The sequence below is a fragment of the Sinocyclocheilus anshuiensis genome, unplaced genomic scaffold (genome assembly GCF_001515605.1).
Source record: "Sinocyclocheilus anshuiensis isolate Anshui unplaced genomic scaffold, SAMN03320099.WGS_v1.1 scaffold41, whole genome shotgun sequence".
In the NCBI taxonomy this organism is placed as follows: Eukaryota; Metazoa; Chordata; class Actinopteri; order Cypriniformes; family Cyprinidae; genus Sinocyclocheilus; species Sinocyclocheilus anshuiensis.
In genome coordinates this window covers 408,597-432,360 of record NW_015539849.1, presented here as the reverse complement: position 1 = coordinate 432,360, position 23,764 = coordinate 408,597, and the positions used below count along the sequence as shown (strand labels likewise).

At 37.7% G+C, this 23,764-nt stretch overlaps 1 protein-coding gene across 1 annotated transcript in view; it reads right to left on the bottom strand.

Annotated features, from left to right (window-relative positions):
- Nucleotides 1–464: 464 nt before the first annotated feature.
- Nucleotides 465–23,764, bottom strand: part of LOC107684608 (ventricular zone expressed PH domain-containing 1) — an 87,368-nt gene continuing 64,068 nt past the window's right edge. The window contains exons 11-13 of the mRNA XM_016480906.1: nt 11,197–11,314; nt 4,367–4,503; nt 465–861 (exon numbers count right to left, since the gene is read on the bottom strand). Coding sequence (XP_016336392.1) covers nt 625–861; nt 4,367–4,503; nt 11,197–11,314 — 492 coding nt within the window. The 3' untranslated portion in view covers nt 465–624. The remainder of the gene's footprint in view (nt 862–4,366; nt 4,504–11,196; nt 11,315–23,764) is intronic.

Here is a 23,764-nt window from a genome sequence, read left to right as displayed (position 1 = left end):
ATCAAACTGATTTAAATAATTAAGTGTTAAACTAACTGTATTTACTGTACGCGTTAACATGTTAACTGTGACAGCTCTAATTGTATATGATAGCTGATTCTAAGTAAGTCTTCTATATTTTCTGGAAGACAAAGATGAAATAAATCATGATATCTGTTCTCAAAACGTTTCAATATGACCTATAGAAGGAACGTCAGTGTGAAGTGTAGAACAGGCACAGCTCAGTGTTGCTCAGCCTCAATGTACGTCACTCTTTTTCTTTGGTCATATCCCGAATGACGCACTTGATGTTGACTCGTGGCCTTGTGCCCTTTCCTTACACATGTCTGTGAAGTCCATAAGACTGTAGGATGTCCCATTGATGATTTCATGATTCATAAGGGTTCTCATGAGAGATCCTTTTTGGCCACAATGTGCCCTTGTTGCCCTTTGCAAAGTTCAGTGTACAAATTACTAACTGACAGTCTTTCTGGCTTACCATCGCAAGAATTTAGGTGGAGGATGACTGCAAAGGCTGAAGGTGGCATCTGAGACAGGGCCTTTGTCTTTGATGTTGATAAACTGTCATAATGAGATAACGTGGCAATAAGACGTACCCATCTGGCTTGATCAGCAGAACAAGCATCACAGGTATGTGGTGGCCTCACGGTTCTCACGTTCTCTGGCCTGCGCCACAGCCACATTGATGCACTGCAGCCACTCTTCCGCATGCTTCTCGTCTTGAGCTTTCAGCACGTAGGTTTTGCTGTCGGTGAAGATCTCGAAAGCTCTGGGCAGCCCGCGGTCACGCCTCTTCTTTGCAACCACCTTAACACTTTGCACTTTGCTAAGTTCAATTGTGCTGTTGTCCAGTTCGTCCTTCTGTGAGTAACAAGAGGGAAAAGGCTCCATCAATCAAAGCTAATGCTTTACACTCTAACATTCAGGAAGCTTTGCATGGACCACAGCCATGTGCATTGAGCCAGTAGTCTAAGTCAGACCCTACACCTCGTCTACAGCTTGGAAATAATCCGCGTCTCATTGGCGGTCGCCACAGAAAATCTGCTCTGAATTTTTACTCACTTTACTCTGAGGTTCACCTGACTCCATCAGACCGGTTATTTCCCTTGTGGAAAACAAGTATACTTTAGAAGAGTGCTTATTATAGACATAATATACTTTAAAAGAATGTACTTAAGTGAAACTAAATTTAGTGTTTTTGGACTAATTGCATGTTAATTTAAATGAAAACAATTTAAAACATTATAAATGCAATGAATGAATTAAGCAGTGCTTTATGACCCCCTGAAGTAGGACTTAAGCACATCATTATATTAAAAATAATAATCGCTTCTATTGTCTTTGAAATATAGTTAAGTGTACTACAGAATGTACTGAAAAGCACTTATTGTAAACTAAAATATACTTGAATGTCATTTCTGTTTAAACTTGTATGGCATGTATTTCAATATATTTATAATTACACATTTGTAATGATGAAGTTGCAGTTTAGTACATTTTTTAAATATATTAACAAACTGCAGTAAAAATTATAATCAGGTACTTTAAATGTGCTTTAGTACGTCAACACATCAAAATAAGTGTACTTCTTTAAAGCCCAACATAAGTTTTACACGTTAAAACATCATGATTTAAAGGTGCTTTAAAGTAAAAGTTGTCATTTTCACAACGGTTAGGGTGCGTTTACATAATACACAATCTTGCGATGACTAGTCAACTAGTCAACCACTAGTTAATAGCAAATTAAAGGCATAATAAAAACAAGATTACACAAGTGACAAATTGTCCTCAAAATCATATTGAAAGCGCTTGTCATGCCTGATAAAATTAAGACTCTGTCAAGAGTTTGCAAAATAAAATGACTGTAGCAATGCATCGCTTTTCCAGTTTAAGATTTACAATAAATCAAGATTTAATGTGCTTACAGCTCTGACAAATGAATTCATTTGTACTAAAAAGCTTTTGCTGGCTTTCTGTCAGAATACTGTGAGACTGACTGATCTTAGCTTTTTAGTCACTGTTTGCATGTCATGGTTTTGGTTATGAATTCTCTTTTGCATAACCCTAAATTGCTCCAAGTTATATGGATGCATAGTAAACTGGGTCTTTGCTTCGTTTAAACACAACAGAGAGATTTTGACAAGCCGTTTTAGTTTTATTTAGTTCATCTAAATCCCTTCAGGGAACATTTCGGTGAATCTTAAGATTAAGGGATGGGTTTTTATAAAGAATTGATCATCTTCCAGAAAGCAGGGCTCTAGACTAATAAAATTTCTAGTGAGCCATTAGCTCCTAAAATAAATCATCTAACAGCTAAAATCCTTTTTTTAGTCGCCAGATTACAGAATTGCTCATTATAGATTGTAGTTCATGCTCACAATCTTTTGCAATGGGCCAAGATTCACAGGAAGATGCAAGAAACGTTGTTCTGATATTGTTTTTTAACCAAGTTTGCTCTGTGAGGAATTATTTCACTATTTAAGTACCATGTTACATTCATTTGGGCTTCTTTTAATTGGGATTATCTGCTGTATATTCTATTAATGTTTCAGGAATTGAAAAAGCATCATTTATTTACATTGCAACAGAAGGACGCAGAGTAGAGTTCCAGGAAACATTGGCATGTATGTAATTATCTAATGTTACCTCAAGAAATGATATCTGACAAAACTAGGGCTGGGCGATATAGCTAAAAAATGTATCAACGATGTAACGTGTCATATCGTTCGGTATCGATAATTATTGACATTTTTTATAACCTTTTTTTAAAACAAAGAGCTTTTTTAATTTTTTTTAATTTAACCACTGTATTTTTAAATTAACCCAATTTATTGAGACAAACAACAAATACTTTTTGTTTTAACAGTCAAACATACAATAAAAATTAAACAAATATCTAATTTCTAATGTTTTATATGCAGATTAAATAGGTCTGAAGGAAACTTTTGTCTTGTCTCCCGAGGCCACAGGAGGGCGCAATGAGCAAAATAATGCAGCACATTTAAATTGTCAACGCAAGGAAATAAATGTCTATAAAAAAACCTGCATTACGTCTAAATTAACTCATATAAATGAAATATAATTTTGTAAATTGCATAAACAATTATGAACAAAACAGCATCATGTATTTATGCATTGCTTAATACAAGGAGCCAAATCGCCCATCACACAGATTGCATTTAAAAGCATAAGAGACGCAGTGAAAAGGAATAAACCTCCACAAATTCGCAACGTGTTTTCTAAAGGTTTAAACTGTTTTAACTTTGCATGGCTACATCTCTTGTGTGAGACGTGAGTGCAGCAGTAATATTTGTCCGTCTAAAGTGGGGGAAGTCGTGGCCTAATGGTTAGAGAGTCGGACTCGTAACCCAAAGGTTGCGGGTTCGAGTCTCGTACCGGCAGGGATTGTAGGTGGGGGGAGTGAATGTACAGCGCTCTCTCCCACCTTCAATACCACGACTGAGGTGCCCTTGAGCAAGGCACCGAACCCCCAACTGCTCCCCGGGCGCCGCAGCAAAAAATGGCTGCCCACTGCTCCGGGTGTGTGTTCACGGTGTGTGTGTGTGTGCACTTTGGATGGGATAAATGCAGAGCACTAATTCCAAGTATGGGTCACCATACTTGGCCACACGTCACTTTCACTTTCACTTAAAAATGCGCTGAATATGCGTTTTGTGTGAATGGCTTGGTTTTGGATTTCACCTATTCAAGATCTTCTCCGCATTGAGCTACTATATTTCTCTAATATTTTGAATGCATAACACAGCAGCGACGCATCTCGTGAGCTAGACTAACAAAACATTAAAATGCAACAACGTCACTTACATCATCACCGCATCTCGTGCGCCACTGATGACGCTCCCTGACGCACTCCTAACATTCAAATGCAAATGTTTATTTTAAATTCGACTAATATTCTTTTTTTTTTATTCACAATCTCCTCATCACAGGCAGGCACAGCACTAATTTCAGCATGTGTTCGTGTTTGTGTGTGCTGTCAGCGTCACTCATAGCATGTGCCTATATCGTGCGCTATATCGAACACTATATCGAGAATTCTTTGATGATTAGAAATTTCAATGAATAGAATTGATTTGAAATATAAATCCTTTTTTAACATTATACATGTCTGTACTGTAACGTTTGATCACTTTAAGGTGTCCCTGCTGAATACAAGAATTATTTATTTATCCATTTATTTTTGAAATCTTACTTACCCCAAACTTTTGAAAGGTAGGGAATGCATGTTTCCACAAAAATATTAAGCAGCAAATGAGGGTGAGTAAATGATTACAAAATGATCATTTTCATTTCTCTTTATGGTAAGGAATGCATAAATAATACATTCTGTGAATGAGACACTTACTGATTTTCCTCTTCGGAAGAGAAGCTGGTTGCCGGCGAGGGTGAAATAACGCGTTTTCCACCTTTTGATGAACTTCCAGCGCACTTGTTTCTCCTTCAGCTTCCCCTCAATGAGTGGCTGGCCATCCTGGTTAACAACTGAGCAGAAAGAGTCAAAATGAAATGGTCAGACAATGTTAAAGTACAGGCAAGAATCACAGAAGTTGTATGGACTAGTGTAATTGTGCTTTTATGATGTTTTCATCAGCCCTGCTTTCATTGTATAAACAGAGCAGAATAAACACTCTTAAATATTCTTCTTTTGTGCTCCATCAAAGAAAGTCAGTCACAGACATGTTTAGAATGATACGAGGGTGAATAAATGATGAATTGAGATTTTTGGGTGGACAAGTCCAATTATAACATTAGCCCCTTTCACACAGCAATGCCAGCAAATTATCGTAAAATTACCAGAATTAATTTTCGGTTAATACACAAAATCTGCTGTTCACAAAAGCAATGCTGCCGTGCAAGGGCAAAAGGCTGTAACTTCGTTTTTGGTCGAAAATTAGTTATTGATATTTTTGGGACATTCAAGAGCTCCTTTATCATGTGCATAAGTATCTTGAGTCGATTTTGTTGTGTTTTGGAAAAAAATTATGAAGTTACTGTGTCAATATGAGGTTATCGAGTTATATGGTATTCTGCCTTTGTTTTACTGTCCATTAAAGTGTGCTGCTTTTAAATTACGGTGTAACTTGTGCACTTTCATTCTTCTGTCACTGAAGCACTTAGACAAAGAATTAGATAGATCGTGATCTACCAAACTGCTCCTTATAACAAAGCACTGTAAACAAGCAAAGACTAGATAACTTGGAATAAATGAGTAATCGTATATAATCTTTAACGATTTTTTTTTCTTCTTCTTTTTATATTGCAGATTATTCACTCAGTGCTTCACTCCAGTTGCACGCATTACTATATGTTATAGCTTATGAGATGATCACTAGATTTTATACAGGTGTTACTATAATGATTTTCTAAATGGTGATCAGCAACCAAATATTGATAATGTGGAAGTTACTGACTTTTGCCTTGGCGTGACATCTCTCTTTTTGTAGACAATACAAAGGCAGAGCACAGTCATTTCAAAATAGGGGCAAAAATCAAGTTTGAGCTCAAGATGGGCAGAATGTAGGGCAGAATGGTGTTCTGAGATAGTGAGACATTCACACATCAGCACTAAAATACCAGTAAACTCTGTGATGTCAGTTATCGGAACTTATGCAGCGTTTTTTATTCATTAGCTCAGATGAGGAGAAGCACTTAAGTTTAGCTATCTTTCCAATTTGATCATTCGTTACTTCTGCATGACAGGAGTAAGGAGATGATCACACAGAACACGTTTTTGTGCTTAAAAACACAATAGTATCCAACTGCAGAGCCGCGGTGCTGATGAATGGAAAAGAGGGCAGTTTTAGAGTGAAAAGCACAATACATCTATCAAAGACATCCAAATAACACACATTTACATAGAAAGACTATAAAAAAGCAGCAGAGCAAACAGTAAATAGCCTGGAATAATAACATCATGTCTGTCAGAACTTTATGATTGACCCAAAGCAGGCTTCTTCCGTCAGCGGCCAGACCTTATATGGAGTCATTCCAGTAATCTTATTTTTTGTTCACAGATAGCATGGTACTGGTTATTTACTGGTAATGTTACAACGGTATTTCTGAAAACGTCCTGTTCACACATTATCTCTAAAGGGTCATTTACCGGTAAAGATAGCATGCGTAAAAGGGGCTATATTCTGCCCAAAGGAAACAGAAATAGTCAACACAAAACAATACTCTTCACTCACACAGCCATCCTCTTCTGGACCTACTCCATGCTAATTACACACATACCCCTGGTTTCACAGCCTAGTCCCGGACTAAAATGCATGTCTGGGCTGTTTTAACTGAAAGAAACTTGATTTGTCTCAAGATGCACACCAGCAATGTTTTTTTTTCTAAGGCATCTTTATAAAAGCTACTTAGATGTCCTAATTGAACTATGGCTTAATCCTAACTTAATCTAAGCCCTGTCTGTGAAACCAGGCCACAGAGAATTAAGGCTGAAGTTTTCTCATTAGACGAACAAAAAAGCGTTGCTTAGTATTTACAACCACACTGAAATATCTGGTGTTTCAGGCACTGTGAATATTTTGTCTCTTGCCTGTGTTTGCTGGGTCTGTCTGAACTACACAAATCGTTTCACAGATCTCTCTCATGGGTCTATTTCAGTTAAACAGGAAGCTGTTTTATAGCCCTTCCAGGATGGTACAAAGCAGCCCATTGTCTGAGTTTTCCTTTTTTCAGCAAGGAAAACAGATGAGAATCTGCAGCGCTTTGATAGCCTGCTTAATATTAAGCAAGACTGATCTCTGATAATCTAATAATTTAGGGTACAAAATAGGGCCTGAAACTCTTAAAAAATTAAGTAATTTGTTTTTCTTTTTCAACAAACTGTCAGTAAAAGAATGCACTTAACCCTCAGAAAATGTTGTTCTGTTATTAAAATTAAATAAAAAAATGTAAAAAACACAAAATACACTTAATACCAATTCAACAGATTATGTCAAAACAATGACGTATTGGGTGTCGGATACACTTGAGAAGGTCAAGAACTCTGAAGTGGCACAGCCGAAATCATAATTTTTCAATTTCACATTGGCAGAACAAATGAGAAGCTTTAGAGGAGATAATGGTTGTTCTGGTTATTTCAACCCAAAACTTTCTGCAGATGTCTGCATTGCAGTGCTGGTAATGAGTGATAATTGAATTCGTGTGTGTTTATCCCCGAGCAACATAATAATTATGATGAATCGATTATGAATTCCAAATAAATTATTTTTCATTTGACAGATTTTGTTTTTTACTTTCTCTGCCTTTCTCTGGCATGCATTAATCAAAGCACTTGCATGTGTGTGTGAGAACATGAGCAAAGCAAACATAAAATGTATGTTTTGTAAATCCCAGAACATTAAAAACATCTATGCTGCATTCTGCATTACATTTGTTTGGCTAAAATGATTTCTGTTCTCTGTTTATTTTTACTGTGTATATGATAGTGTACTTAAAAATGAGTTTTTCTGTTTGTGGTCATGAAAGTGAAACATACACAATGATAAGAGCAGAGGCCAAAACTGATGCTCAGCAAGTCCAAAGTAAGATTGTTTGAGGAATTTTGGTCTTTCTGAAATTACACAATGTCCCAAATCATTGTAGCTGTTTGTGACGCTCAAATGTGCTCTCCCATCACAAGCGAAGTACAAACCTGCAGTAAACAGAATATTACACTAATTTGGATGCAACCCATTTGGAAATCTGGATTTTGGCAGTTCCAATTCACACGTAGTACAGAAAGCACAGAAAGCCAATGGGAAAAGAGTATGAATAAGTGGTTTGGAGCGCTATGTTACCAATACATCAATATATCTTTTGAGGTAAGTATTGTTTATTCCAGTTCTCCTACAATTGTAAATTCATGCAATGAGGGTATTGCTAGTCACTGTGTGGAAAAGAAGGCCAGTGTTTATTTTTCGGATGGTTGATGTATGTTATAGATTTTTCTCTGGGCTTTGGCCAGCGTTCTGCTTTACTGTTGATTTAGAGTAACTAAAGAAAGAAGCTCCGATAGTCAGACAGGATTCCAGCAACCCCTGCTGAGAATGTGGATTCACTTCTGTAGCATTTACTGGACAGGGTTTCACATATCTTAGCAAAGTTGGAGTACATCCAACTCCATGTCGAAAACAACACACAGGATAAAGGTTCAAGAGTTTATATGGGGCTTTGAAAAGGTTAAATATAGGCTATATGTAGTGATATAATATATAGTGAATCTGGTTTTAATGGATATTTCTAAGTTCCCCTTGTGAACTTTGGTCAATTTAGGTACCACTTTATATTTGGTGTTTTTAACTACTATGTACTTATGTCAAAATAAAAAAATAAATAAATGAATAAATGAACTAATAAATAAATGAATGAATGAAAGTTAGGTACAACTATTGTGTTCATGGTGAATTGCAAAACACTTTTGCTGCTATTGAGGTGGGATACGGGTAAGGCTAGGGACAGTTTCGGTGCTACAGTTAGGTTTAAGAGTGGGTTAAGGCATAGGGGTAGGGACGACAGTGTAATTATAGATGTAACTACAGAAATGAATTACAGATGTAATTACAGGAAGGCATTTTTTAAATGTAAGTCCAATATAAAAACAGGTTTGTACACATTGTATCAACTGATTCATTTAAATGTAAGCACAGAGTAGTTAAAGACACTTAATATAAAGTGAGTCCTGCTTTTAGTTTTTAAAATAATTTTATTTAGTAATAGCTGTAGAAATAACATTAAACAAAGGTGAAGTTGAGGTGGCAGAGGGATATCGGCAGAACAGTTCCCGGTGTGAAGTGAGCAGCTATTTACTATATATACACATTGGCAGGATGAGATAAACATAATTCTTAAAAACAATCATTCCAAACTCCATTAAAAGGTGGATTCAGAATATTTTAAAGGAAGGTTTGTACATAATTCCATTTAAGTATGAATAAATTATGAATTAATTTATTTATTTCATAGACTAATAAAAGAATATCTTCCAGAGTTTCCAAACAACAGTTTGATGGCAATAAATGACACACAAACTCTTTTTAGTTCAGTGTTCTAAAGGCAATGCTTAAAAATAAATTTGCCTTTCTTACATAAAATAAAATTTCAATTCAAAGCTTTTGAAATGTACAAATTAGACAGGACAGTGAGAGAAAAGCAGCCAACAGCCAGGATGCACCTCATGACATTTCTGCAGCAAGGTAAGCAGCATCATATTGGTAGTCTTGAAGCTGTATCACTGCATTAATTTCTCATTAATGCCGGAGCCGAACTCTGGAGCGCTCTCAAAGCACATAATGTGCTTCATGAGCTGACGACACACCAGACTTCTGTCAGACCATAACACTGCCAAGGTATGTGCTGCCTGTCCAAGCTTTGCTTACCCTTCCCCAAGTCCTTATTTCTGTAAACATTCACCTCGCTCTATTAAACATCATTACGGCTCTCTGCTAATGGAAACTGTCCCACATTCCAAATAAGGAGAAAGGAGGTAGAATGTGTGCTACAACCCTCGTATAATGAGCGGCTCTTGCTATTGAGGTTTCAATGAGTCTTTTATTCCCACCTTGGCTGCTGGATAGTGGTGTGTAAAAAAAATTCCTGTCTCATTAAAGTGTCTCTTTGTGGCCTAAACATTTGCTCTCTGAAGTAAAGTGACGCCATCAAAATTTCATGTACTGTAGCAATCCAATACTCCACCAAACAGCAGTGAACAATTTTAACATCCAAATCCGGGGGTGTAAAATATTCCAAGTAGAAAAACATGAAGAGTAACAACCAAAAACCAGAGTAAAAAAGCAGACCCAAAGCCTAGAAATACTGTTCAAGTAAATAATTTGGTAACACTTTATTTCGATAGTCCACTTTAGACATTCTATTAACAGTAAGTAACTTTGCAACTACATGTCAACTAGCAGTTAGTAGAGTATTAGTAGACTGTCTGCTTAATATCTTCTAACACTTTCTTTGTCAACTTATTCTACTAACCCTAAACCTACCCTAACAGTCTACTCTGAGAGTTAGTAGACATGTAGTTGCAAATTAATGAGAATTAGTTGACATGTAGTTGACATGTAGTTACAAAGTTACTTATAGTTAGTAGAATGTCTAAAGTGGACTATCGAAATAAAGTGTAACCAATAATTTAAGTAAACTTCCATTTAACAAATTTAAATTGATTACATGTAATCAAATATCTTGTGTTGCATTGTGTTGATTTTAATTAACTAATTTGCATTTAGCTAGTAGCCACGCAGATCTTAGCTGGTGAAGCTAGTCAAACTGCACTGACCTTCTGATGAAACTTATGAAGCAATTAAGCTATCTGCTTACAAGAACACATTGTTTTAGACCTCACTATGCAAACTGCACCTATGGCAATGCTGAGAACTGAGGCTTCAAATGCCTATAAATGATCTCAGATGAAACAGACATGCTCCATGTGCACCAATTTACAATATGTTTCATTGTTTTCGGTAAACATTCAGGCCAGAGACAAAAACCTTCTTCATTGTATCTAATTGGTTCTTGTGGAAAAATCCTACTTAAAAGCACATCTGTATGTCTGGAGAAGATTCAAAACAAAGCAACAGTAATTCTGGATGCCCTTGAATGGGATCAGAAGCCTCTTTGTCTAAACGATGAACATCCTAATGCTGGACTGATGTAAACGATCTCAGCTACAGAAATGAGACAAACCACCTTTTCCTCTACTTTTTGTTTTCTGATGCTGTGGAAAGCAGATTTCAACAATCATAACAGAGGACTGAAGCTGTATGGGACATCTGGAGTTCTGATGTGCTTTTGCAAAATCGTGTAGCCGCTAATCATTAACGTCAGAGAAGGATCAGCTGTAACTCTTTTAAAATCATGACTGTTATTCACTGATAATCTTGCCCTCCAGTGAGCTATTAACAGCTGCGACCGGATCGAGTCAAGCAAGTTGAACTCGAGAACCAGATCAGCCCAATTTGTGAATGAATCATTTAGACCATTTTTGTGAACCGCATCAACTGATTCATTGAAAAGACTCACGATTACTCCTCTCACACATCAGGGACTAAGTTTGGTTATTTACTGTATTTTTCTGCAACACTATTAACCTTGGTAAATTGTCACAGGGTTGAAAGTGAGTCATTTATTATGTGCATATGTTTAAACTAGGTCAAAAAAGAAGCAAATCATATTTACCTGTGGCTTTCTCAGGGTTACTGCACATGAAACAGAGCCAGCCACCCTCCTCTTCACTGTAGCTGAACAGGTCAAAGAAACGAACCTCCTCCAGATACATCTGCAAACTGTCCACATCCTGAGAATGAATACAGAGAAGGAGTGAGGAAATTTAGCAGATGAAGCTATTCCACAGCACTGAAGATGATGCACAATAGAAAGAGTCATTAGCTACCAGCTCACACGACCGATCTGCTCCAAAACCCAGACCGTGCAATTATGCTTCCTTCAAAAATACCTCATTTTGGCCGTATTCTAAGACAGCAACACATGTAACCTTTACAAAGTATGCTAGAATGCAAGTTCAGTGAGAAAAAAAAATCTTCCAAGATCTAAAGATTAGTCTAAAACAATGCTTATTATAAGTATACTTAATACTATACTTACTTTTACTATTTCACTCAATAGTTATGTGTGCTTTATGTTGTTTGTTTGTTTATTTATTTATTTGTAATGTTGTTAGCTTAGAAAAATGTTAATGCCAATCTACTGGAATTAACTAACACATTTATTGGAATAACATAGACATCATTGAAATATGTGCCCTGAGATCAAACTTCTTTCTGTTATATATTGAGATTCTGTAATCACCAAAAAAGAAAGACAGAAGCACACAATTGTTTTGCTTTGAGGTGCTCCCTGTCTGTCAGTTACTGAGTGTACGGGTTTGCTGAGATATCTATGCAGGCCAACATTTTGGCAAAGTCCAGCTGAAGTTAGCAAAGTGGCTAATATTTATGACAGAAGGGCTACCTTGTGAATGTAAACAGTAACAGCAAGGCAGCTTATTAGGTTTTGGAACAGGGCTAACTCATTCACTACATTGATTTAAAGGGGTCATATGATGCGATTTCAATTTTTCCTTCACATGTGGTTGCCGCAGGCATCACAATATGGTAAGGAACATAACATTTCCGTCACACGCTTGAGGAATTCGGCCAATCACAACGCACTGGATAGCTGGCCAATGTGGCCACATCGGTCCTTTTTCAAACCGATGAGCTTTGTAAAAATCTATGCGTTTCAGAAAGGCGGGGCATAGAGGAGAAACAATAATGTACAGTATGTGGAAAAGAATGTGTTTTTTGAACCTTAAACCACATAAACACATTTCATTACACCAAATACACAAAATAATGTTCTTTTTAGCAACATCATATGACCCCTTTAAATGTGAAGATTTACATTGTGGAGAGATTCTTGACACCAGGAAAGTAGTAAACCACAAGCTAGCTTTGAGAGAGTTGTGATAAATTGTAGTTAGCCACTTAAGGTAACGAGTTTTCAAGATTAATGGAGTCTCATTAGTCTTTAAGTGGAAGAGACTTTTGATTTAGTTATCTGTCTCAAGTCTTTGCGGAAGGCCGTCAATGGACTTAAACAGCTGCGTAATGACAATATGGGATTTACTTACGTATTATAGAGTCAACAGCACAGCTAGACACCAATGAACAATGAGAGTCAACATCTAAATGTGCTTACTGACTAGAATTTCCAGTGGATGTGAGGGTGTGTGGCCTTTAGCAAGAGCAATCTGCCAAAATGAAGACAGCCAATGATATTTGAAAGTTTTTTTTTTTTTTTTTTTTTTTACAGATATCAAAATAAGTGAAGTGACTATTATACTGAGCTGAGGTATTCTGGAAATGGACAATCACAAACATCACACAGAAGAGTTGGAAGAAAAACAATCTTTTTTCGGAAGTCCTTTCCAAGAAATTACAATCACTGGCTTGTGCATTGCCTCCACCCTTAAAGGGATAGTTCACCCAGTTACTCACCCTCATGTCGTTCCAAACCCATATGAAATTCATTCATCTTTGAAACACAGATGAAGATATTTTTAATGAAACCTGACAGATCTCTGTGCAAGAACCAAAAAAGGCTTGCATTATGCAAGTATGGTTGAGCTGCCATTGACCATATTTGATGTACGTTGATCATTGTTTATATGTGAATTAAAGCTATAATTAAATTTGCTTATCAAATAAAGTGACCATGTCTTTCCAGCAGACTATATAAGGATTACTTTTACGATGACTTTATGAAATTTTGGTTGAATGGACTTTCAGTGGAGGGACAGAAACCTCTCAGGTTTCATAAAAAAATATCTCTAAATATCATCATCATTCCAAAGATGAATGGATGTCTTATGGGTTTCATACAACATGAGGGTGAGAAATTGGGGTTAATAAAACTACTTGTATCACACAAAGCTATGCATAAAATCCTTCTGTGGAAAATAAAAGATATTTTGAGAAAAAAAATCCCTACAAAGAAAGTCAATGATAAACAAAACCAACATTCTTCAAAATGTATTTTGTGTTCTGCAGATGAGTCGTGCATGATGAGTGAGTGATTTTGGGTGAACTATCCCTTTAAGATTATAAAGCTTGAGTCATACAAATCATTTAAAAAAAATATTTATTTAATTATTCAGAGCTTGGGGGAACTATTCCATTAAGAAGGTCTGATTTTCTACTTTCTGTATTACACAAAGTTTCACTTCAAGCGAATGAAACCAGGTCATCAGTCATTCCAGCTTTCTCAGACCTGAGGCTCAGAGAGATGAATGGAAAGAGTTTTCACCGTCTCCTTCAGCATGGCAGCGCATTACTTAGATTAAGGTGGGGGACACAGTAAAGCCAACTTCCCCAGACAATAGACCGACACCAAATTTGTTAGAGAAGAAATTGCTTCAAGAAACCCATTTCAAATTTCAGTTGAGTGGTCAAGAAGACAACTAAAGCCCAAACAACTTCCATTAGATCTACATGATACAAGTTGTTCAGAGCTAAGAGTAATCCGACACAAGGGGTAGACAAGAGTTTAATTTTCACCTTTCCTGTGAGTGATCACAATCGAGAGCTTTTATTTCTCCGAGTTCAGAGCAAAGGGAGATGAAAGACCATCCATCATACATCCTATATTTAAATTTCTCTTCATGCTTGCCTGTAGATAGATGCATGTCATTATCGAACCCCCGCGGACAGCCTCTCTGGCTAAGAACAGTCCAGTCATCTTACTAGTGCTCTGCCTTCACTTATTTCATGCCAGCTAAATCAGTGTAAGAATCGAGCAAGAAATGTAATGTGCATTTGATTATTTGTGACAGGAAAACCTTTTTAAATATCACAAATGGTATTTGATGTATTTTTTTACAGATGAGTCAAGTACATAGGTCTGAGGGCCATGTGTGTGTGTGTACATGTTTTCACACGTGGAGTTCAGTAGGGGGTATTTGTGCTGTGGTTTATGTTTCTTATTAAAAGCTGGGCTCAAAAAATCTGAGCTGGAGAGGATTTGCCCAAATCATTCACTCTAAGATAGTGGTCTTGATCTGGTGGTTAACCCAAAATTAGGTTGCAGGTGTCAGGGTTCTGTCATTTCGGTTGGGCTTATTCTTAGTTTAGTGACTAAGAACTCATATATCATCTTGTCTTTGTGTGCAGCTTCAAGTTTGCTCATGCCGTGCACTCTCTCGTCCTTGTGGTGAGTTGTGTGTGCGGAGCGTGGTGTATGGATTTCAACACCTCTGTCTTGTTTGGTTCAGTGTCTAGGCCCCGATATATTTCAAGCGAAATCGAAGAACGAACTGATGTGATGTAATTTCGAACAAAATCCGGCCAAAAACGAAGTTTGTTTTGGGAGTTCGAAACGGCTTGCCAAAGCAAACTTTCCGGAAAAGTTCGTTCCGGCCTTCGTACTACCATTGGTCCGTGACAATTATGTCATAGGAGGTGTGTGCTGAGGCTCCGCCTTCTTTCACTCAGAACTCTTCTGTGGGTTCATTTCGTCTGTCGAGTCCTTGGAGGTGAGATGTCCGCGGGTAAAAACATGAACACAGTGGAGAGCCGTTTTATAGTAGCAAATTAAGTTCTGCTTCTGATGAAATGAGACACTGACAGTGTTTTCATGTTTAATACTGCTGATTGCTTTTAAGCAATATATTGAATAAAGTGGCATGTAAATACACATGACGTGACTTTACAGGAGTGCTAATTTACAGAGCTTTCGCAAACATAACCATGTTGCTATGATCAGATTATTATAAAAAATATTCTTGCCGTTTTCTCCATTTTTGTTTTGTTTATTTTGTTACTGAGAGGAAAGCGTGCTGCACATATTTACATATTCATATAAACGTTGCTTTCATCAGAGTGGGCGGTGTTGGGATGTTCGATAACAGTATACGCTGCTCACGTATTTCGAACTTCGTTTTACCGATAAACGAAGAACGAAAAATAACTTTGTTTTGAGTATATCGGGGCCTTTAGAGTAGAGGTCTTCACGGGTCCACTTGGATCCGAAAACCCGAGGTCCAACCCGAGCGGGTTCAGGTCCAAAACTTCGACGAGTACCTTGGACACAGGTCGGGTTTTTCATTATTAGCGGCCTCAGGTCTCGGGTAATTTAAAATAAACATGCTTTTTCCAAATAGACCCAATTAGACCCAAATTCTTTTAAACTATCCCGAATGCGTAGCCTACTTTCACTTTCGTGTTAAGTGAGGAACGCAGATAGACAAGGAGCATAGGCTACGTTTGTAACCTCGCACACAGAAATCATCTTATAGATATGAGATCCATCAGGAAAATCCACTCGCTTCACTATGCTGCCTGTTCATATAGGGCTTTTCTTTTTTGTGTGCAGAAGCCTTTCGCCAGAGATCAGGTTGCAGACAACACTAGCGAATCCATTAATTATTAGGCTATCGATTTTTTTTTATCAAACTGTCACGTTTATTTTTCAAATCCACTGGTCACGATTGAAAGCCGAGCTCAGAAATAATTTGTATCCATCAGGCAGGCCCTAATATAAAGTAGCCTAATAATAAATTTAATAAATGTTAAATAAATCAAAGTATGGAGATGCAGGGCTTTTTTTTTTGTGTGCAGAAGCCTTTCGCCAGAGATCAGGTTGTAGACAACACTAGCGAATCCATTAATTATTAGGCTATCGATTTTTTTTTATCAAACTGTCACGTTTATTTTTCAAATCCACTGGTCACGATTGAAAGCCGAGCTCAGAAATAATTTGTATCCATCAGGCAGGCCCTAATATAAAGTAGCCTAATAATAAATTTAATAAACAGAAGCCTTTCTCCGGAGATCAGGTTGCAGACAACACTAGCGAATCCATTAATTATTAGGCTATTGATTTATTTTTTATCAAACTATCACGTTTATTTTTTAAATCCACTGGTCACAATTGAAAGCCAAGCTCAAAAATAACTTGTATCCATCAGGCAGGCACTAATAGCCTATAAAGTAGCCTAATAATAAATTTAATAAATGTTAAATAAATCAAAGTATGGAGAAGCGGCCAAATCAGTCAGCAGGACACTGGGATTTTTCCTGACTGACTGCTGCAAGCTGTACACACGTCAATGCCGTTTACATTCGGGTCCAGTCGGGTTCGAAATTAAATGCTGTCGGGTCGGGTCGGACTCGGGTCTAATTTCATCGGGTCTGTCTCGGGTCGGGTTTTTCTTTTAAAAAAATTAATTTATTCACGTCGGGTTCGGGTAAGAAGTGATTCGGGTCGGGTACAGATTTTAGGACCCGAGAAGACCTCTACTTTAGAGTCCCAACATTCATGCTTCATGTCCACCTCACCTGACTCCCCCATAGGTGGTTGAGTTTACTGCAGCTTTCCCAGAGGTAGGCAACTCTGCGCCACCACCTCCCCTTCCCAAACTGAGGAAGAGGAGAGCTCCCTTTGCTTAAAAATTCCAGTGGTCCTGGAGGTCCCAAATCCAGTGGTCCTGAGTCCGGTGCTTCTGGAGGTCCCAAGTCTGGTAGTTCTGTGGCCAGTTGCATAAAATGCTTAGACTAGTCCTACAAGTTAGTCATCTATTTTTTTTTTAAAGACTGGCCATAAATCAAAATCGGTTACATAAAAGCGCAGACTGGTCTAATTTGAATCTAAAAAATACAACCCATTACCCCTTGTTAACTGCTTGTTGTTCAGACTATTTCTTAAGACAAAGTCTTAACATAGAGACTAAGTTTATGCAACTGGCCACTGACCATGGAGGCCATCCCAGAGCTGCCCATTTTCCCTTTCACGGCCACGGAGGTCATTCCGGAATCTGCTCTAGCCCTGGTCATTATCTGGGGTCCCTGATCTTCCGGAGCCTCCCTGCTCTGTCCCTCCGGCTCCACCCTGGGTATCCGCTGGGGTTCCTGACCCACCGGAGTCCCCCTGGTCGGTCCCTCCGACTCTGCTCTGGTCATCTACCGGGCCTCCTGACCCGCTGGAGCCCCCTGGTCGGTTCCTCCGGCTCCGCTCTGTCCAGGATCCCCGACCTGTTGGAGTCCTGCCTGTGCACCCTCTCGTCTTTGTGGCGCATTATGTGTGTGAAGCATGGTATCTGGATCTCCTATTTGATTTGGTTTTGGTTCATTGTCATACTGCATGTTTTGTTTTTATTGTAAGCACACGAGTTGAGTGTTCATTCCCTCACTGTGTGCACTTGTCAGGCCTTGTGTTTTTGTCAAGCACCTGGCTTTCATTGGCCGGGTGCTCGTGTTGTCATGTTTGGTGTAGCACACGGATTGTGTGGCTTTTCATTGGTCACGTGCTTTCATAGTGTCATGTTTTGTGTGAGCACATGACTTATGCCATATGTTCTCTCATCTATTGTCTTAACCCCGCCCTTCTAGTTTATCCCACCTGTCCTCCCCTCATTAACATCATCTAAGAGAAGAGAGTGGATGCTGAGTTCTTATTTTATTCTCGCATGTTCTTTATACAGAATATAATTTCTATTCATTTCCTACTGAATGATGTGATCTGAAGAGCACGTTGTTTTCTTCCACATGCATGAGTGTTGAGTCAGAGCGCGTTCACTCTAGATCTGTTAATCATCTTGTGATCATATCTCCTGCCCTTTCGTATATAAACAAAAAAAAAAAGAAAATGAGAGAAATATTTTTTCTACACATCAAATATGAAAAAAAATACATGAGATTATGACGATATATTTTCTGTATATGTTTTTATGCAGCTCATGGTATTTTTATAACAATAAACAATAAAGCATTTAATCCATTATAAAACACAAAGAGTGCATGTATGCCTATTATAGAATCAAAATCAACTATAGATCACAATCGGAAGTTATTACAAGCACTCGATGATGGCTTAAAGTGGGTTTTGCTCAAAAACAATAATCACATAAATTTTGAAGTGTAGCTTGATGCTAATTGTATCTCTAATTATATTTTAAGATGTATTCTTGTAAGCATTATAGATAGTTTGTGATTCTGGTGTAGAACCAAACTTAAAATTATTTATCTTAATTTAATGCTGTATATTGAGCAGCAGACGATTTTCAGAGCGCGTTCACTCTAGAGCTTCCATATTAATAAAATCGAGGGAAACATTTTTCTACACGAGAAATATGAAAGCAAGTAGACATATGATTATGACGATATATTTTTTGTATGTGTTTTGTATACAGCTCACGGTATTTTTATAACAATAAAGGATGTTTATGACAATAAGCAGTGTGGCATACATACAAAGTGCATGTCTGCCTGGAATCAAAATCAACTATAGAGCACAATCGGGAGTTATTACAAGCACTGGATGATGGTTTAAAGTGGGTTTTAAGCAAATACATTAATAATTACATACATTTTCAAATGTGGCTTGATGCTAATTGTACTTCTATTTATATTTTAAGATGTTTTCTTGTAAGCATTATAGATAGTTTGTGTTTCTGGTGTAGAACCAAACTTTGTTTATCTTAATTTAATGCTGTATATTGAGCAGCAGACGATGTTAAAGCCATATATGAGATACATACATGAGGAAAAATGCATTGTTGGTCGGCGCCACATAACGTGCAGGTGTGAATTAGCAGAAGGCGATCAATCCTAACCCTAACGCCTTTTCGCATTGCTCTCAGTGTGAAACAGCCTTAATGTTGCTGTGTTGCCTGGTCATGTCCTGTCCTGCCTCGTTGCGGATCCAGTGTTTTTGTTCTTATTTTTTTACTTTACTTTTGAATTAATAAAAAGCCCATTGCACCCTGCACTTCAGTCATTAAAACACTCCTTGAGTCCAAACCCAACCATGACAGCAGGTCTGTTCGGCTAAGGGTTAGGGTAATAGTAATAATTTCAATCATTAATTTTGAGGACTGTGTTACCTTTGAACAATAAACACGTCTGGTTAAACACTTGTCTAAGGCAAAATCTCAGCCTTGGCTGTTTGTCATGGTTGGATAAATGCTTATAACAGAGACATTTACAGCAGGAACAGACATCTGTATCAGTATAAATATATATTAGATTGTAGACAGGCCATGTGCTGGTGACGTATTTGCACATGTAGACTTTCAAAGATTCTCTGAAAATCCCACAATCAGAAGAACACTTGACAAATTGAGTGTAAATGGTAGTTAAAGCTGATGTGTGTCATTGTTTGGATGGTAAAATACTTTTGCCTATCTCAGTTTAATGTGCAGTGACAACTTTAAGTAGACATTTCTTAGGTTGATTTCCCACAAGAGTGTAAACACTGTGTCTCTGTAATGCTATAAAAAAAATCTCTATATATGAGCGGCTTAGTATGTCAACTTCTGGCTCCACCAATGGCATAACTGCTTACATAAATGACACCGTACAGCAACATCATTCAGATGGCCAGCTGGAAAGTATGTGGTTCACTTATAACATACTTTGTGAACTCAAAGCATTTAATTTTCACATAATTCTGAATATATTTAGCTGCTGCAAACTATAATATCAAATGGATGATACATAACAACATTAGCACGCAATTTGTACAGAAGTGCAAATGAAGCCATGTCACCCAGGACAAGTTGAAACAGACCCAACACATATCTGGATTATTTTTTTATCCATTTTTTAATATATATATATATATATATATATATATATATATATATAATTTATAGCTGAATATTTAAAATCTTTTTTTTTGTTGTTTAATCAGAGGAACTATCATTTTGACCAAATAGGATTGTAGCCAGTTACATACAAATGTTTAGATCACCATTTTTGCACTGCAATTTTAAACAGAGATCATATTAAAACATCCCAAACCCATAAGACTATCTTGACAAATTAAAGTATTTTTAATGAAACTTAAGAGATTTATGTTCTTCCACTGAAAGGCCATTACAACAAAATATTGACACTTCAAAAATTAATGAACACACAAATTGTCACGATTCGTTCCGATGGCGACACGGAGAAACATTCAACAGTCTTTAATACTTGAATCACAAGGGTTAATTCACAACGGGAACTCGGGAACACACGACATCCAACAAGTAGACCAGACAAACACAAACTGAACAGACTGAGTCTTTTAAACACAGGGCAATCAGGGGAACACAGGTTTTTTGCATGAAATGAGTCAATTAACTGAGACACAGAACACATGGGGAGGGAAAACACAACAAAACCAGTCCAGGGGCGTGACACAAATGTGCTTGCTTCACATGCAAGAATCAATTAGGTTTGTTCTAGTGTCTCAATGGCTGAGCTCCCATCAACAATATTTGATGTGCTCCATGTCTATGTGCATTAATAAATGTGCATTTTATGTGTTTATGTGCATTTTTCTGTCTTGAGAACTCTCTGAGAGTTTAGCATGGTGATATACATGACAATGTCAATGTGTTTGGTCTTGGCGGAATAGATTTGCTACGGTGCTGCTTCTGCAGCAGAGCAAGTACCGAGACTTGTTACTGCCAATACATCCACAGACATGCTGCTGTGAGCATGTAAGAAATACTGCTGCTGCACATATAACATATATGAAATAACCCCCATATATAACATACATGAAATTACCCCATAGCAGGTGGAGCTGGGGAAGTGGAGGGTTTCTGAAGTTACAGCAAGCACTAGCCAAGTATTTGAGAGTTGAGCAGCAAGCTCAATGGCTGCTGATATGAAAAGTAACCAATCAGCTGTGCCATGTGAATAATGATGTGATTATATCAGATTGGGTTAGAACCTATCGGCCTGTGCCATATAGAGTTTCATTACAGAACTTTGTATATATGTGAATAAAATCCTAAATCATTTAAAGTGATAGTATCTCTTCAAAGAGCTTAATTATAGGGGTCATATGATGCAATTTCAAATTTTCCTTTCTCTTTGGAGTGTTACAAGCTGTTCGTGCATAGATAAGATCCCTAAAGTTGCAAAGACTAAAGTCTCAAAGTCAAAAAGAGATATTCTTTATAAAAGTTAAGACTTGTCCACGCCCTCCTAAAACGCCTTGTTTAAACACTCCCCCACATGTCTACGTCACTGTAGGGGAAGATTTGCATAACACCGCCCAAATGTTCACGCAAAGAAAGAAGGCTTAACTTTTATTCTCGCTGTAGTATTGTTGTTGCCGCCGCCGCCATGTCGTGGAGACGCTGTGTGTTTCGTTGTGAAAGCGAAACTACTTTGTTTGGCCTTCCAAAAGAGGACGATATCCGCTTCGTCATGCCTAGAGCTGATCCGTGCTGGTCGCTGAGGAAATACATCAACTTCGCGCTGTGGATCGCTGAATCGGCTTTCACCGTGGACGAAGCGGAGTCCAGCCAGAGGTCGTCACATGTGGTTGCTGCAAGCCCGCCGGCCGTGCCGTGCCGTTCTCAAGCCCACCGGCCGTTCCTCACTCAAGCCCACCGGCCTCCGCAAATACACAACATAATGTTCTTTTTAGCAACGTCATATGACCCCTTTAAACTGCTTGATTAATATGGATTTCTTTTACAATATTTTATGAACTTTTTAGCATCACAGTTTTGGTGGAATGGACTTTCAATGAAGGAACAGAACTCTTTGTTCAGTCATTCATAACACAAGAATGGATCAAAAAATTAGTTTAATGACATGCCTTTAACTAATACAAAATTTGAACTATTAAGAAGTCACGTAATCATTCACAAACTCAATCTGTAAACTGATGACTCAAGATGACTTGAGTGACACACAGGAAATGATGAGTCAGTCCAGTGAATCACAGAGAAATATAACAGATTGAGGGTGGTTGGATAATTAACAGAGAGGTCCCCGACAGTGTTTGACATGCCTGGAAGTTCATTTTCACTTTTTTATTCTAATCCAAAATGTTGGGCAATCCGGACCGGCAGACTTCCAGTGTTGGGAAACAGAGCTGAACAATGGGACTACGCTATTCTAGTATGTCAACACCAACCTTGACTCTCAAAACCCCAGTGAACATGTGCGCCGAAAACGCTAAGCCCCAGATGTGCAAAAGTGTCAGGGGAGGACAGCCAAAACCATGGGGCCTACAACATGCTAGCTAACATGTCATCATTATCCTGTGGAAACCAGAAAAGTAATAGAGGTCTTTGTTTGTAATGGATACTATTGCAACATTCTTCCCAGTGTACTTTTATAGAGCCTTTTATAGAGCCTCAGTCTGCCTAACACACACAACACATGCACATATACACTCACACAGGGATGGTAATAGGATCCCATCCACCAGTCAGTAAAACACAGTGATGTGAGGCAAAGGGGCTTTTCTATATTCTCTAAACAATTTCCATTATTTACTATTATTTCAGTGTGATCTATCATTAGCAAAGTGACACACTTATAATGCCTTCAAGATGCTGTGTGGTGAAAATTCCTCTAAGACCTCCTGCAATTTTATTTTTGTCTACTTAATTTTTTTTTTTCTAAGTAGAGAGAAAAAAATCTAATAGTTGCAAAGGCATATTGCTGGCGAGTTTAACTCTCTTTCTAAAGCCTGTGTGGCATATGACCCGGTGCCTTCTAGCATTTAATCTAATTTCCACTGTCCACTCTGATCCACTAAAACGGGTTTAAACATGATTTTTGTGACCAGTCCTCCCACCTATTAAAGCTGGCGTTACACTAGCAGACTCGAATTCTTGGTGTCACACTGACCTTAAAGAATGGAAACAAACTGATAAAACAAATGATTCTGTTGTGTATTTGGGGAACTTTCCTCATTATGAACAGTACAGTTAGCACTCAAACTCAAACATGATCATATTACTTCCTGGTTCTTGGCTCATTTCGAGTTGGACATGACTGAACACTGGACTGCGTGAGTAGTCCAGGCATTTTAACATAATTTACAAATGATTCATTCATTAAAATTAAAAATGTACACCCATGGCCTGTCTACAGTACATGCCAGAAATGTGTATTTTTTTTTTAAAGCTTGGAAAGCTTCAAGGAATTTAAGCTACAGGCTTTATTGTGTTTGTTTATCCTTGACAGTTTTTTTCTTATATGAATGGGATGGGGTTTTTTATTCTCTTGTACAGTTTTGTAAAAATTATCAAATCAATTCCATTCAAATTCCAACCTTGTTCAAACACTGTGGAATACAATGCACACTGTTAAAGTACAATGCTACAGTAAAAAAACTGCTAATTTGATTAACAGTAAGATCCCTAACTGTATACAGAGCTAACTGACTAAAATATGCAGATTTTCAAAGTGAAAAAGAACATGCCATCTTATAATTAGCAATGAAAAAACGT